We start from the raw sequence: 16422 nt of genomic DNA on the forward strand, positions 1-16422 counted from the left end.
TCCCAACTCCTGTATTCAATGTTCTGACCAATGAAACCAAGCATGCCGAATGCCTTCTTCACCACCCTGTCCACCTGCGACTCCACCTTCAAGGAGCTATGAACCTGTACTCCTAGATCTCTTTGTTCTATAACTCTCCCCAACGCCATACCATTAACTGAGTAGGTCCTGGCCTGATTCGATCTGCCAAAATGCATCACCTCACATTTATCTAAATTAAACTCCATCTGCCATTCGTCGGCCCACTGGCCTAATTGATCAAGATCCCTTTGCAATCCTAGATAACCTTCTTCACTATCCACTGTGCCACCAATCTTGGTGTCATCTGCAAACTTACTAACCATGCCTCCTAAATTCTCATCCAAATCATTAATATAAATCACAAATAACAGTGGACCCAGCACCGATGGGTGAGGCACACCACTGGTCACAGGCCTCCAGTTTGAAAAACAACCCTCTACAACCACCCTCTGCCTTCTGTCGTCCAGCCAATTTTGAATCCAATTGGCAACCTCACCCTGGATCCAGTGAGCCTTAACCTTCTGCAACAACCTACCATGCGGTATCTTGTCAAAGGCTTTGCTAAAGTCCATGTAGACAACGTCTACTGCACTGCCCTCATCTACCTTCTTGGTCACCCCCTCAAAAAACTCAATCAAACTTGTGAGACATGATTTTCCACGCACAAAGCCATGCTGACTGCCCCGAATCAGTCCTTGCCTCTCTAAATGCTTGTAGATCCTGTCTCTCAGAATACCTTCTAGCAACTTACCTACTACAGACGTTAGGCTCACCGGTCTGTAGTTCCCAGGCTTTTCCCTGCTGCCCTTCTTAAACAAGGGTACAACATTCGCCACTCTCCAATCTTCAGGCACCTCACCTGTGGCTGCCGATGATTCAAATATCTCTGTTAGGGGACCCGCAATTTCCTCCCTAGCCTCCCACAACACCCTGGGATACATTTCATCAGGTCCCGGGGATTTATCTACCTTGATGCGCTTTAAGACTTCCAGCACCTCCTCCTCTGTAATATGCACACTTCTCAAGACGTCACTATTTATTTCCCTTAGTTTCCTAACATCCATGCCTTTCTCCACCGTGAATACCGATGAGAAATATTCATTCAGGATCTCACCCAACTCTTGTGGCTCTGCACATAGATGCCCTTGTTGATCCTTAAGAGGCCCTACTCTGTCCCTAGTTACTCTTTTCCCCTTTATGTATTTGTAGAATCTCTTTGGATTCTCCCTTGCATTATTTGCCAAAGCAATTTCATGTCCCCTTTTTGCCCTCCTGATTTCCCTCTTAACTCTATTTCGACAATCTCTATACTCTTCAAGGGATCCACTTGATCCCAGTTGCTTATGTACGTCATATGCCTCCTTCTTCTTTTTGACCAGAGTCTCAATATCTCGAGTCATCCAGGGTTCCCTACTTCTACCAGCCTTACCCTTCACTCTAAAGGGAATGTGCTTACCCTGCACCCTGGTTAACACATTTTTAAAAGCCTCCCATTTACCAGCCGTCCCTTTGCCTGCCAACAGTCTCCCCCAATCTACCTCTGCAAGTTCCTGTCTGATACCATCAAAATTGGCCTTGCCCCAATTAAGAATTTTAACTCTTGGGCCAGACCTATCATTCTCCATAGCTATCTTAAAACTAATGGAGTTATGGTCACTTGTCCCAAAGTGATCTCTCACTAGCACTTCTGTCACTTGCCCTTCCTTATTTCCCAAGACGAGGTCAAGTTTTGCCCCCTCTCTAGTCGGTCCATCCACATACTGAATGAGAAATTCCTCCTGAATACACTCAACAAATTTCCTTCCATCCAAGCCCCTAATGCTCTGGCTGTCCCAGTCAATGTTGGGAAAGTTAAAGTCCCCTACTACTACCACCCTATTATTCTTGCAGCTATCTGTAATCTCCTTACATATTTGCTCCTCAATTTCCCGCTGACTATTTGGGGGCCTGTAGTACAGTCCTACCAAGGTGATCTCTCCCATCTTATTTTTCAGTTCCACCCATATAGACTCAGTGGGCGAACCCTCGGATATCTCCCCTCTAAGTACTGCCGTGATGTTCTCCCTAATCAAAAACACCACTCCCCCTCCTCTCTTACCTCCTGTTCTATCCTTTCTATAGCATCTGTACCCCGGAACATTGAGCTGCCAGTCCTGCCCCTCCCTTAGCCATGTTTCAGTCATAGCTATAATATCCCAGTCCCATGTGCCCGTCCATGCCCTGAGTTCATCCGCTTTGCCCGTCAGGCCCCTTGCATTGAAATAAATGCAGTTTAATGTAGACCTTCCTTGCTCTCTGCCCTGCTTTCTCAGGTCATGCTTTACACACTCTCCCTTCCTGCCTTTTGTTTCTGTCCCCACTGACTTCCTACATCGGTTCCCATCCCCCTGCCACATTAGTTTAAACCCTCCCCAACTGCACTAGCAAACACACCCCCGAGAACATTGGTTCCGGTCCCACCCAGATGCAGACCGTCCGATTTGTACAGGTCCCACCTCCCCCAGAACCGGTCCCAATGTCCCAGGAATTTGAAACCCTCCCTCTTGCACCATCTCTCAAGCCACGTATTCATCCTAGCTATCCTGTCATTCCTACTCTTACTATCACGTGGCACTGGTAGCAATCCTGAGATTACTACCTTTGAGGTCCTACTTTTTAGTTTGGACAGAACATGTTCTGTTCCTGTCCAAAATTGGGGAAGTTCTGAGAGTTTTTTCCAGTTAATGTCATTCAGAGGTAAGGGGGGCACCATGGGTGGTGATATTTGGGGTATCAGAGAGTTGGGTGTGCAGGAGGGGAGAAAAGCTGATGTATTGACCTTTGCCTTCCTGATAGTCCAGAGGACGATTTTGTTAGGGTGGCGGGCTCCAGAGCCACCAAGGGCAATTGCATGGGTGGGAGATCTGTCAGAGTTTCTGCATCTGGAGAAAATGAAGAGGAGGTTTTAATTTGAGCTGGATGAGGGGGGTGCGGTTTTCAAAAAATAAAAACCAGGGCACCCGGTGTGGGATGGTGCGTCATTAGTTTATTATGAAAATTGTATAAAGTTGAATGAGTGTTGTGTATATCGTAAAATGGAAAATCCCCTGAATAAAAATATTTTAGAAAAATTAGGTAAACTCAGGCACAAATTATTTTTTAAATATAAATTTAGAGCACCCAATTATTTTTTTCCCAATAAATGGACAATTTTAGCGTGACCAATCCACCTAGGCTGCACTTCTTTGGGGTTGTGGAAGTGAGACCCACGGAAACATGGAGAAATGTGCGAACTCCACACGGACAGTGACCCGGGGGCCAGAATTGAATCGGGGTCCTCACGCTGTGAGACAGCAGTGCTAACCACTCCGTCACCATGCTGCTCTCGGACACAAATTAAAACAAACATTATCCACTTAAAATAATCAACTCTGCACTTCCAGCATTTACATAGCGGGGTTTGGTGTGATGGAATAATTTCAATTAGTGACATGAAAACAAAATGCTGCAGATACTGGAAATCTGCAGCAAAATAAAAATGAGCAGATCTGGCAGCATCTGAAATGAAACAAAGTTAACTTATAAGATTCGTGACCTTTCATCAGTAAGTTCTCTTGAAAGGTCACAGACCTGAAGCATGGACTAAAACGCAGCCTTCTGCAGATGCGCTTGGAGGCGCCTAACAAAATGGTGGAAGAAGGCGACAAGAGGCCACCATGGAGATTACAGGAGGCAGGAACCCCTACAGCACAGCTGCCTGCTAGCTGGAGGCAAGCGGCCAATTAATTGGCGACTTATCAGCCACTTCCTGACCCTGTATGTTTCATCCATGGCTCATGGAGTAGCCCTTCTGGCAGTTCCGACTGGCCCAGCAGCTACAGAGCTTTCCTGGAGTGTGCATCACAAAACTCCAATCATTGGGGCCTGGCACTCTATCCTGTCTCTGCAGTAGCCTCCTCGTGGCACTTCTGCCGTAGCTCTCGAAGCGGGCCACTGTCCTTCATTGGACAGTGGTCCAGGCATGCCACCCACTCGCTTGGAATCAGGTCTGACTTTCCGCCCTGAAGGCAAGTACAAAAAGTTAGGTGTCTGCTCCACTGTCCATAGATGTTGCTAGACTACTAAAATTTGTAGCCTCTTTTAAAAAAAAATACTGACATTTTTGATTTGTTCACATGATATGCAAATAGTTGAATAGGTTTGCATTTACTTTCCATCCCTAATTGCCCTTGAGACTATCGTGATGATCCGCAGTCTTGAACGTCAGGCTGTGTAACACAAAGGGTCAAACCCCATGACTGCGCAGATTGTTGGTTCAAAGTGGGTGCGCAATTCAAAGAACAAAGAAATGTACAGCACAGGAACAGGCCCTTCGGCCCTCCAAGCCTGCGCCGACCATGCTGCCTGTCTAAACTAAAATCTTCTACACTTCCTGGGTCCGTATCCCTCTATTTCCATCCTATTCATGTATTTGTCAAGATGCCCCTTAAACGTCACTATCGTCCCTGCTTCCACCACCTCCTCCGGCAGCGAGTTCCAGGCACCCACTACCCTCTGTGTAAAAAAATTACCTCGTACATCTCCTCTAAACCTTGCCCCTCGCACCTTAAACCTATGCCCCCTAGTAATTGACCCCTCTACCCTGGGAAAAAGTCTCTGAATATCTACCCTGTCTATGCCCCTCATAATTTTGTAGACCTCTATCAGGTCGCCCCTCAACTTCCGTTGTTCCAGTGAGAACAAACCGAGTTTATTCAACCTTTCCTCATAGCTTATGCCCTCCATACCAGGCAACATCCTGATAAATCTCTTCTGCATCCTCTCTAAAGCCTCCACATCCTTCTGGTAGTGTGGCGACCAGAATTGAACACTATACTCCAAGTGTGGCCTAACTAAGGTTCTATACAGCAGCAACATGACTTGCCAATTTTTATACTCAATGCCCCGGCCAATGAAGGCAAGCATGCCGTATGCCTTCTTGACTACCTTCTCCATTTGTGTTGCCCTTTCATTGACCTGTGGACCTGTACACCTCAATCTCTCTGTCAATACTCTTGAGGGTTCTACCATTCACTGTATATTCCCTACCTGCATTAGACCTTCCAAAATGCATTACCTCACATTTGTCCGGATTAAACTCCATCTGCTTATACAATAATTCTGGCCTGTAAATAGGAATAAAATCTGGAAAAAATTTTAAGATATCAAAAAGGTCATTTACTGACTCATTTTTGTGAATTGTGATTCATGCTCAGGCATCAAGCACAAATTATTTCTCCAGCCTACATGTTGTGGAGAACTCCAATAGTCATAGGATGCAACTGGCGTGGAGCTGTGTGCTTGGGTAACAATAATTACATTGAAAAATAGTTGCATTCTGCTTGACTTAGCTGCAGATCAGTTTTACATTAATACACAGTAGAGAGTTATGTTTTGAGCGTGTAAAGTCCTTCATTGTACTGAGAACTGATTAGCATTATATTTACACCAAAAAAGAAGCTTTTCTTTCAGAGTGATTTTGTTCAAACACAATTCTAAAGCTTACTGCCATAAAGCAAAGCATTGCATTAAACATAAAGGGCAGGATTCTCCGTTTCTGAGAGTAAGTGTTGACGCCAACGCAGAATTTGTGGACTTCCACGACAGAAAAATTGGCGCCACACCTGGACCGATTCCTCTACTCATAAGGGTCAAGCACGATGCCGTGTGGAACACAATCGATTCCAATGAAAAACGATGCCAGATACGCCGAGTCCATGATAGACACCCGGGAGGCTGACAAGCTACAACTGCACATACACATTACACTTCCAACACACGCCTATCCCAGCCAACAAGATAGCACTGGTTGTGCTGGAGTGCGCCCATATAGCTGATGGATCGGCTGGGGCCAGAGGGCACAAGGGGGTTGCCCTCGGGGGACACCTATACCACCCGTGGCACTAAGTTCAAAGTGGGCTATTAGCGCAGTGCGCAGCTGCATGGCTGCCTTGTCGGCTGCGTCAACGGTGTTCCGTGCCCATCCACCCCGACCCCACAGCCCACCTCCTGGCACTCCCTCCGGCCCTAGCAGAAGCCACCCGGCCAGCAGTACAACTGTCAGCAAACTATGGCGAAGTTGGACACTTTCCGTACTCCCTCTCTCTCACTTAACAGCTGCCACGCCAGTTTCACGATTTTTAAAGCACAAATGAATCGTGCCGTCGGGAACTCGGCCCATCAGAGGTGGTGAATCACAGACACCCGGAGAGTACCGGGTCAGGCCTGCTGATGACATTCAAATGGTGTTTGCTGCACGTGCGTTGCGGAACGCATTGACATCACAGTCGAGGTAATGGAGAATCCCGAGTTGGCATCAAATCGGTATCTGCTGCGATTTTGGCGTCAGAACCTATTCTCTGCCCAATCACCTTTCCCGATTTCGGCGTCGGCCAACGGAGAATCCCGCCCATAGCTTTTGCTTCACAAATTCGAACACTGATAATTGATGGACAGTGAAAAGGAATTTCAAGCTTTTAGATATACTATATGGTTTCATGCAACAGAAAAAACTCTGGAAAAGTCTTCATGCAGTTAACAAATCTCTGCCAGTATAGTATTCTGACTAAGAATGACAGCTTCCACATATACAGACTTGGCGTGCAAAGTAGTTGCATTCAATACTTTGTCTCATATCTGTTTTTCTTACAGCAAAGTGGATGAACAATTGAAACAGCAATATCAATTAAAAAAACCATTTTAAACTACTGACTGACATGTACCTGGTGTGCCAAATGGACAATAATTGGCGACCATGAAAAGAATGACATTTAAAACTATAACCGTACAGCTATTTAAAAAATGGTCAAGTAATAAGGATACCAATATTGTAATATAGTGGAACCAACTGAACACACAAGTTATGCAATGAGTGTGATATTATAGAAAGGAAACACTACCATAATATTAAACAAAGATGCAATTCATTGGGTTACTTAACAACAAAATCCTTGATCTTGAATTTTTTGCTGGATTCAACTTCATTGCGGAGAAATCCAAATTGCAGCACTGGCATCTGTTTTTTAAATGGCATTTGTCCAATGTAATCAATGACATATTTCCAAATAAATGGCTCCCACAGAGCCATTCAATGGAGAAAGTAAGAAAGAGGAAAAGTGAAAAAGGGTGAATTTGTTTTCATATCGAATTTCTCATGATCCGTCGATGTCCCAAAGTATTTTACAGTCAATGAAATACTTTGAAGTGTAGTTACTGTTGTACTATAGGACAATGCCAGTAAGGAAACAGAAAGAAGGTAATGATACCTTCGTTGAACACTATCTATGTTACAAATGGGATTTGACTGCAATGCGGCTGTATCCAGCTTGGGAGTAAGTCGAGGATTCTGTTGATGAGTAAACAATTAAAATTCAGTATTAATAAATAATATTGAGCAGCCATTGAATGAGTAAAATATGCATACAAATTGGAACATAATTTTGAACTTAATTGTTTTGAGCAATTTCTAACTTTTAAACTGTATCATAAGTGATTTTAATTTTCAAACTTCAAAAAAAGACGTATGTATGGTCATGGACAATGGACATTAGGTTTCACAAAAACACTAACTCCAGTATTGGCATTGATATGTGCGACAAAATGCAACCTCACTGAACAGACAACCATTAACACTCCATGTTCTCCCTCTCGACTCCACAATGTGTTAAAACATGTGTTTATATACTGCACGATAATGACCACACTGTATATTGCACTTAGTAGCTTCTCCTATCTGTGTGTAACACAGCACGTGGCCCTGTCGGACAAAACTTTCACCTAGAGTTTTCTTAAAACTAGATGTAAGTCATTGCACCTTTGGTATTTCTGTCCAAATATACTTCCACATAGGATGTTGGAACGTATCCTTCCTCATCCTCACTCCGTCGAACTCTTGTCCAACCGTCTCCTTTATCTTCCTCTATCACCCTCAGTGTTTCTCCTTCCGCCATTGCTATTGTTCCTTCATTTTGACCTGAATTGAAACAAGTTGCACAAAACAGGCAAAATAAGATCAGAAATGAAATGAAATGAAATGAAAATCGCTTATTGTCACAAGTAGGCTTCAAATGAAGTTACTGTGAAAAGCCCCTAGTCGCCACATTCCAGCGCCTGTTCGGGGAGGCTGGTATGGGAATTGAACCGTGCTGCTGGCCTGCCTTGGTTTGTTTTAAATGCCAGCTATTTAGCCCAGTGTGCTAAACCAGCCCCTGGTGACAAACCAGATGACAAACACAAACAGCTTTAGGGGAAAAACTCCTTTCTTCCACGTGCTATGTACCTCTCAATCTAGGATTTGGGACAGGAGTACATTTTTCTGGAGAACGTGGAGATTTTTTTCAATTTGGGAGAATTTTGCACTGTTATTTTTTTTAATGTTAATAACCCCTGAAAAGTTTCACTTAAAACAGGATACTTGAAAAGATTTAGGATGGATTCATCCATTATGTGCACCATTTTTTGGTTGAGGCTGTAGCTATTTCAGCTTTGCCCAACCTCAATACTGCACAGAATAAAATCCAAAGAATTCCTAGTGCAGAAGAAAGCCAATCGGCCCATTGAGTCTGCACTGACCCTCTGAAAGAGCACCCTACCTCGCCCTATCCTTATAGCCGTAGTTAACCTGCACATCTTTGGAACTATGGGGCAGTTTAGCATGGCCAATCCACCTAACCTGCACATCTTTGGACTGTGGGAGGAAACCCATGCAGACACAGGGAGAACTTGCAAACTCCACACAGAAAGTCACCCAAGGCCGGAATTGACCTGGGTCCCTGACGCTGTGAGGCAGCAGTGCTAACCACTTGTGCCAGAGTACAAAATTGTTTTCCGGTTAACTCTTCTGATGATTTGCCCTCTACTCAGTGAACTCCCCATAAACCCAAGAATTGTTTAAGTAAACCTGCTCAGTGAGAGCAGTTTTTAATCCCTTAGAATCATAGAATTTACAGTGCAGAAGGAGGCAATTCGGCCCATCGAGTCTGCACCGGCCCTTGGAAAGAGCACCCTACCCAAGTCCACACCTCCACCCTATTCCCGTAACCCAGTAACCCCACCCCACCTTTTGGACATTAAGGGCAATTTAGCATGGCCAATCCACCTAATCTGCACATCTTCTGTCGTTGCTGTTGGAGATAAATAATCAAACGAGAACCACCTCACCACCAAAAGCACAACACAAATGCCAATTCTCACCCTCTCCCTTTCTCTAGATTATTTCAATTTAGCACACCGACCTTAAAGAAAACCACCTCTTAGGGAATGACCCACGCGAGATAGAGGGAGCAAATTATTTGATTCATTCTACTTTTGGGGCAGCACTTCGTCTCTATTTGGGTCCTAGCCTCAATAAATGCATAGAGACCAGGGAATTTACTGTGTTGGAAATTGGAGGAGAACATTTAGCGCTCTTTAGCAGGATTAAAATAAAATTCCAAAAGATTTCTGAGCAGTTTTCTTTGCAGTATACCTTCGAAAGAATACACGGCTTTGCATGTGCCAATTGCTGCTAGTATTTCTTCATCATCAAACTCATCATCAAATTCGCTCTGTGCTGCAACTTTTAACTGAGGGTCCTGGTTTTGTTCTTCGGTGTAACTACCATCAGGACTGCTCAAGAAAAAGATATACATAGTAACTACAGAACAGCATTATCCAAAACACATAGAATCAGATGCACACGCAACTGCTTTATAAGGCTAAAAAGACTTGGCGCCTTGAAGCAATACAATGTCACATAACACAATATTGATTTATCACACCATGACCATAAATATAGCACAGCAATTAAGGAACAAATTGTAGGGGTCCTTCCTGCTGATTCCTTTATTTCTCTTTTCTTTATTTTTGGCATCGTCATTTTGATCATGGATGCTTAATGGACATATATCTTTAGATTGAGCAGTGGAAATTGAGGAATTCAAGAGTTACAAAAGAGAACACTCTGCTAGCTTTGGAACTCAGACTTTGTGGCACCTGAGAGATAGGGAGGGACTTGGTTTGATTGGTTGGCTGGTGGTCAATGACTTGGCCAAAAGGCGGTATTCTGCCCGGTAACAGGTGGTAATTGGATCCTGCCTGAGTGCAACAACAGAGTTAAGACCTGAACACACAGAGAAAAGGACCTGCTCTCTCTTCCTCATGTTTACTCCAGAAATGCTGTGGGCTGCTGTGTTTCTGAAGCTGCAGAGACTTAAATTTTTTTTAAAAATAAATTTAGAGTATCCAATTCTTTTTTCCAATTAAGGGACAATTTAGTGTGGCCAATCATCTACCCTGCACATCTTTTGGGTTGTGGGAGTGAGATCCATGCAGACATGAGGAGAATGTGCAAACTCCACATGGACAGTGACGCAGGGCTGGGATTGAACCCGGATCCTCAGTGCCGTGAGGGTGCAGTACTAACCACAACTGCAGAGACCTGAATGAATCTGCAGTGAAAAGCATTATAGACTGGAAACAGAAATCTTGATCTGGAAGCCTGTTTGAAGGAAAGTGTGCTAGAAACAACCATCTGAAACAAAGACTCTTATCCCTTTCATTATTATGTTTACACCCCTCTTCTCCCCAGTGTGTGTCTGTCTTGTGTGTGTGTGCACGTGTGCGTGTGTGTGTGTGTGTGTATATATAGAGGGTGGGGCAAGTTAAAGTGGGGGATTAGGAATTAGATAATAGTCTGAACCAGTTATATTTGCTGCATATTTTATTATAGTTCTTCTGTTTACATTTACAAACCTGGTGACTATAATTATTGTGCAGCCAAGGGCCAAAGACTTCGGTATTTTCTAAGAATTATTGGTTGATTCAATTGTGTTGCGACTCCGGGTCAAGAGGGGCTGGAATTGACCACGTCCTAGCTCAGAGTGTCAGAACAAAATGACATACTTATTCCAAGTAAGTGAATAATATTATTCTTCAAAATATAGTAAGTAATCCAGTGCAACACAACATGTCACAGTGAACTTCACAACCATCTACACTTGTCATCTGTGCAGAAGTGCTGCCCGACTGCTGCAATTATGCATCAAGAGTATTGGAGCCGATGATAATTTGATCTGATCTGAAGAATAACATGTATAATGTAGCCTTTGCTTTTTCACAGCTTGTAGTTTGAAACCATACCTATATTTATTATCTTTATGGTGGAATGCACAAATTTTCCAATCTGGGCATGACTGGGTTTCATAAGAACTAGGAGCAGGAGTAGGCAATATGGCCCCTCAAGTCTGCTCCGCCATTCAATGAGATCATGGCTGATCTTTTGTGGACTCAGCTTCACTTTCCGGCCCGAACACCATAACCCTTAATCTCTTTATTCTTCAAAAAACTATCTATCTTTATCTTAAAAACATTTAATGAAGGAGCCTCAACTGCTTCACTGGGCAAGTAATTCCATAGATTCTCAACCCTTTGGGTGGAAGTTCCTCCTAAACTCAGTCCTAAATCTACTTTCCCTTATTTTGAGGCTATGCCCCCTAGTTCTGCTTTCACCTGCCAATGTAAACAACCTGCCCGCATCTATCCTATCTATTCCCTTCATAATTTTATATGTTTCCATAAGATCCCCCCTCATCCTTCTAAATTCCAACGAGTACAGTCCAAGTCTACTCAACCTCTCCTCGTAATCCAACCCCTTCAACTCTGGGATTAACCTAGTGAATCTCCTCTGCACACCCTCCAGTGCCAGTACGTCCTTTCTCAGGTAAGGAGACCAAAACTGAACACAATACTCCAGGTGTGGCCTCACTAACACCGTATACAATTGCAGCATAACCTCCCTAGTCTTAAACTCCATACCTCTAGCAATGAAGGACAAAATTCCATTTGCCTTCTTAATCCCGTCGCACCTATAAACCAACTTTTTGCGACTCATGCACGAGCACACCCTGGTCTCTCTGCTCAGCAGCATGTTTTAATATTTTATCATTTAAATAATAATCCCTTTTGCTGTTATTCCTACCAAAATGGATAACCTCACATTTGTCAACATTGTATTCCATTCACTTAACCTATCCAAATCCCTCTGCAGACTTCCGGTATCCTCTGCATGTTCTAGGAAACTATCGCGGATACATTCTATAAACTCCTCCTTAAGGCCGCCTTGACTGACCTGTTTGAACCAATCGACATGTAGATTAAAATCTCCCATGATAACTGCTGTACCATTTCTACATGCATCAGTTATTTCTTTATTTCTTGCATGCCCCACCATAATGTTACTATTTGGTGGCCTATAGACTACTCCTATCAGTGACTTTTTCGCCTTACTATTCCTGATTTCCACCCAAATGGATTCAACCTTATCCTCCATAGCTCCGATGTCATCCCTTACTATTGCCCGGATGTCATCCTTAAATAACAGAGCTACACCACCTCCCTTACCATCCACTCTGTCCTTCCGAATAGTTTGATACCCTTGGATATTTAATTCCCAGTCGTGACCATCCTTTAACCATGTTTCAGTAATGGCCACTAATGATAAGAGCCAAGAAAATGTATTTTGCAATAGTGATACCTTTTTTGGACTTGAAAATGGATCAAAACTGGGTCAGGTGAGTCCACGAAAACCAATCATTCATTCTATTACATTTCGTTAACAGAGGGAAAAAAAGAACCTTTGGAATTGACTTTCACTTGGAGTCAATTTGTTTTCCAACTTGGGTCCCGGCGCCAAAATAGACAATGAAAAATCAGTAGGGCACTAGAAAAAAGTTAGAAAAATCTATTCAAACTTTTCCTCATAAGAAAGAAAACATCTTCAGGGTGCAAATGTTTGGGAACAACTGCCATATCATACTTTCAAAATACTAATTTTGGCAAGGTAACAGGAGTGTTTTACTTTAACAAAATATTGAAAGCAGTGAGCAGGAAGTGAGCACAGAAAATGATTATTTAAAGTTCAGCTGATGATCATCATAGGAGCAGTAGTCCATTCAGCCCCTCGAGCCTGTTCCCCCGTTTAATTAGATCATGGTCGATTTCTACTCAACTTTATTGGCTTGCCTTTGCTCCAACTATCATAATACCTATATCTAATAAAATTCTATTTCAGTTTTGAAAATTTAATTGACCTAACCGCAACAAGCTTTTTTGGAGGGAAATGTTCAAAATTTCCAGCAGTCTTCAGTGGTTGACATGAATTGATCACTCCTATGATTAGGTTATTTCCACTGAATTCAATTACTCCTCTATTAGAATGCATACTACGGTGCCTAGCAGTAGACATTGTAGTTGATAAGGTGTCAATATTGCTCCATACCCAGCTTACTCACTCTTCCAACTTCTTCCATCGGGCAGGAGATTCAAAAGTCTGAGAACACGCACAAACAGACTAAAAAACAGCTTCTTCCCTGCTGTTACCAGAGTCCTAAATGACCCTCTTGTGGACTGACCTCATTAACACTACACCTGTATGCTTCACCCGATGCCGGTGTTTATGTAATTACATTGTGTACCTTGTGTCGCCCTATTATGTATTTTCTTTTATTTCTTTTTCTTTTCACGTACTTAATGATCTGTTGAGCTGCTTGCAGGAAAATACTTTTCACTGTATCTCGGTACACGTGGCAATAAACAAATCTAATTCCATGAAATTGATGTTTCCTAATTTACCCACTAAAGAGTTAAAGTATGATTAGTAAGAGGACAGAATTAAATTTCTCACCAATTACTGGAAATTAACTTGGGGAACATTAAAGCAATAATTTATTCTTGCTTATAGTTATAACAGATGTTGACCAGCTTGCCGAACAGCAATAGCACTGCTATTTTATTAGAGATTTCCAGCAATCACAATTCGTATTCTTAGTTCACTAATATTTAAACAAACTTGGTGGGGGATGGGAACCAGAATGTAACATTAGAAAGGAAAAATCAGGTGCACAAATGACTGGGGGAGAGATAGCACTGGAGTAAAAAAATAATAAAGCACGGGGTGGTCAGAGGAAAGGGAATTGCAGTTACATCTGGTAGTAACCTAAATTAGGTTGACAGTGAATGTCTGCGAACTCTTAGTGTGGTAAATAAGGTTGGTGAGCTGTAGATGCAGATAGACATCAAGAAATATGATGTGATACTAACGGAGACCTGGCTCAAAGGGATTGTAAAATTGGGTATTAAACATAACTGGTTACAATGTGCTCAAGAAAGATATGGAAGGAAAAATGGAGGAAGTGTAGTATTAATTAAGATATTGATTACAGAGCTGGACAGAGAAAGGATACCCATGAGGGGTCAAGGGCGGAATCTATTTGGTTGGAAATAATTGAGGTACTACCAGATGTATTTCTGTGGCTGCCAACTAATGGGAAAGATACAGAGAAACAAATTTGCAAGGCAATTATAAAGAAGTACAAAGATATACAGTAGCTATATGGCTGACTCTTAAAATACCCTCCAAAATGCCCTCAGTCACTCAGTTGTATCAAACCGTTACAAAATCTGAATGCAATGAAATCAGATGCACCATCCCGTATCGACCTAAGCACCAGAAACAATAATGGTTCACCCAGCCCAATCAACCCATGAATGTCCTTCTTACTAACATCTGGGAGCCTCTGCTAATATTGGGAAAGCTGTCCCACATACTAGTCAAGCGCCAAACTGACATAGTTATACTCATGGAATCATACCTTACGGATAAAGTCCCAGCCACCACTATCACCATCCCTGGGTATGTTGTGTCCCATCGACAAGACAAATCCACCAGAGATGGTGGCACATCGGTATACAGTCAGGAGGGAGTTGCCCTGGGAGTTCTCAACATCGACTCCACACTCCATGAAGTCTTATGGTATCAGGTCAAACATGGGCACGGAAACCTCCTGCTGCTTATCACCTACCGCACCATCGCACCTCCCACCCCCCCAACTGATGAATCAGTACTCCACCATGTTGAACACTACCTGGAAGAAGAACCGAGGGCAACAAGGGCACAGAATGCACTCTGAGTATGAGATTTCAAAGTCCATCACGAAGAGTGACGCGGCAGAACCACTACTGACCGTGTCCAAAAGGTCATAGCTACTAGGCTGGATCTGTGACAGGTAGTGAGGGAACTAACAAAAGGGAAAAAACTAAATTACCTTCTCACCAATATCACTGTCAAAAATGCATCTGTCCATGACAGTATTGGTAGAGGTGACCACCGCATAGTTCTTGCGAATACCAAGTCCCATCTTCACAATAAGGATACCCTGCATCATACTATGTGGCACTACCATCGTGCTAAATGGGATAGATTTTGCACAGGTCAAGCAACTCACAACTGGCTATGCACGGGGTACTGACGGCCATCAGCAGCAGCAGAATTGCACACAATCACAATCTGTAATCTTGTGGCCCAATCTCCCAGTCTACTGCTACCATCAAGCTGGGGGATCAACTCTGGTTCAATGAAGAGTGCAGGAGAGCATACCAAAAGCAGCACCAGGCGTACCTTAAAATGAGTTGTCAACCTGGTGATGTTACAGCACAGGACTACTTCCGTGCCAAAAAACGGAAGTAGTATGCAATAGACAGAAATAGTCAACCAAGCGATCAGATCTAAGCTCTGCATTTCCGCCTTTTCCAGTCATGAATGGCAGGGGACAATTAAACAACTAACTGAAAGAGGAGGTTCCACAAACATCCCCAAGCCCAAAGACGGGGGAGCCCAGCATCAGTGCAAAAGACACGGCTAAAGCGTTGATAATCATCTTTAGTCAGAGGTACCAAGTGGATGATCCATCTCAGCATCTTCCTGATGTCTGTAGTATCACAGATGCCAATCTTCAGCCAATTGATTCACTCCACATGATATCAAGAAATGGCTGGAGGTATAGGATACAGCAAAGGATATGGGAACTGACAATATTTCGGCAATAGCACTGAAGATCCGTGCTCCAGAACTAGTCTCGCGGCCAGCAAAGCTGTTCCAGTGCAGCAAAACACAAGCATCTACCCGACAAGGCCTGTATATGTACACGAAACGGCGGTTAAATCCAACCTGACCAATTACTGCTCCATCAGTCCATTTTTGACCTTCAACATAAAAGATTTTGTATAGGTCAAGCAACTCACAACTGGCTATGCACGGAGTACTGATGGCCATCAGCAGCAGCAGAATTGCACACAATCACAATCTATAACCTTGTGGCCCAATCTCGCACAATAAGGATACCCTGCATCATACTGTCTGGCACTACCATTGTGCTAAATGGGATAGATTTTGTACAGGTCAAGCAACTCACAACTGGCTTTGCACGGGGCATAGATGTTGTCGACATCTATCAAACAACACTTACTCAGCAATAACCTGCTCACTGATACTTAGTTTGGGTTCTGCCAAGACCACTCATTTCCTGACCTCACTGCAGTTGAGGTCCAAAAATGGACAAAATAGTTGAA

At 43.2% G+C, this 16422-nt stretch overlaps 1 protein-coding gene across 8 annotated transcripts in view; it reads right to left on the reverse strand.

Moving 5' to 3' along the window:
- fnbp1b (formin binding protein 1b) overlaps nucleotides 1–16422 on the reverse strand; it is a 311579-nt gene that overhangs the window by 16652 nt on the left and 278505 nt on the right. For 6 of the 8 annotated variants that reach the window (XM_072488661.1, XM_072488660.1, XM_072488659.1 and 3 more), the window contains 2 exons: nucleotides 9506–9645; nucleotides 1701–8011 (listed from right to left, as the gene is read on the reverse strand). In XM_072488661.1, the coding sequence (XP_072344762.1) occupies nucleotides 7833–8011; nucleotides 9506–9645 (319 nt within the window). In that variant the 3' untranslated portion in view covers nucleotides 1701–7832. Of the gene's footprint in view, nucleotides 1–1700; nucleotides 8012–9505; nucleotides 9646–16422 lie in introns of those variants that run through there. The other 2 variants (XM_072488654.1, XM_072488655.1) reach the window with 2 other exon arrangements.

This window comes from Scyliorhinus torazame, chromosome 22 (assembly GCF_047496885.1).
Source record: "Scyliorhinus torazame isolate Kashiwa2021f chromosome 22, sScyTor2.1, whole genome shotgun sequence".
In the NCBI taxonomy this organism is placed as follows: Eukaryota; Metazoa; Chordata; class Chondrichthyes; order Carcharhiniformes; family Scyliorhinidae; genus Scyliorhinus; species Scyliorhinus torazame.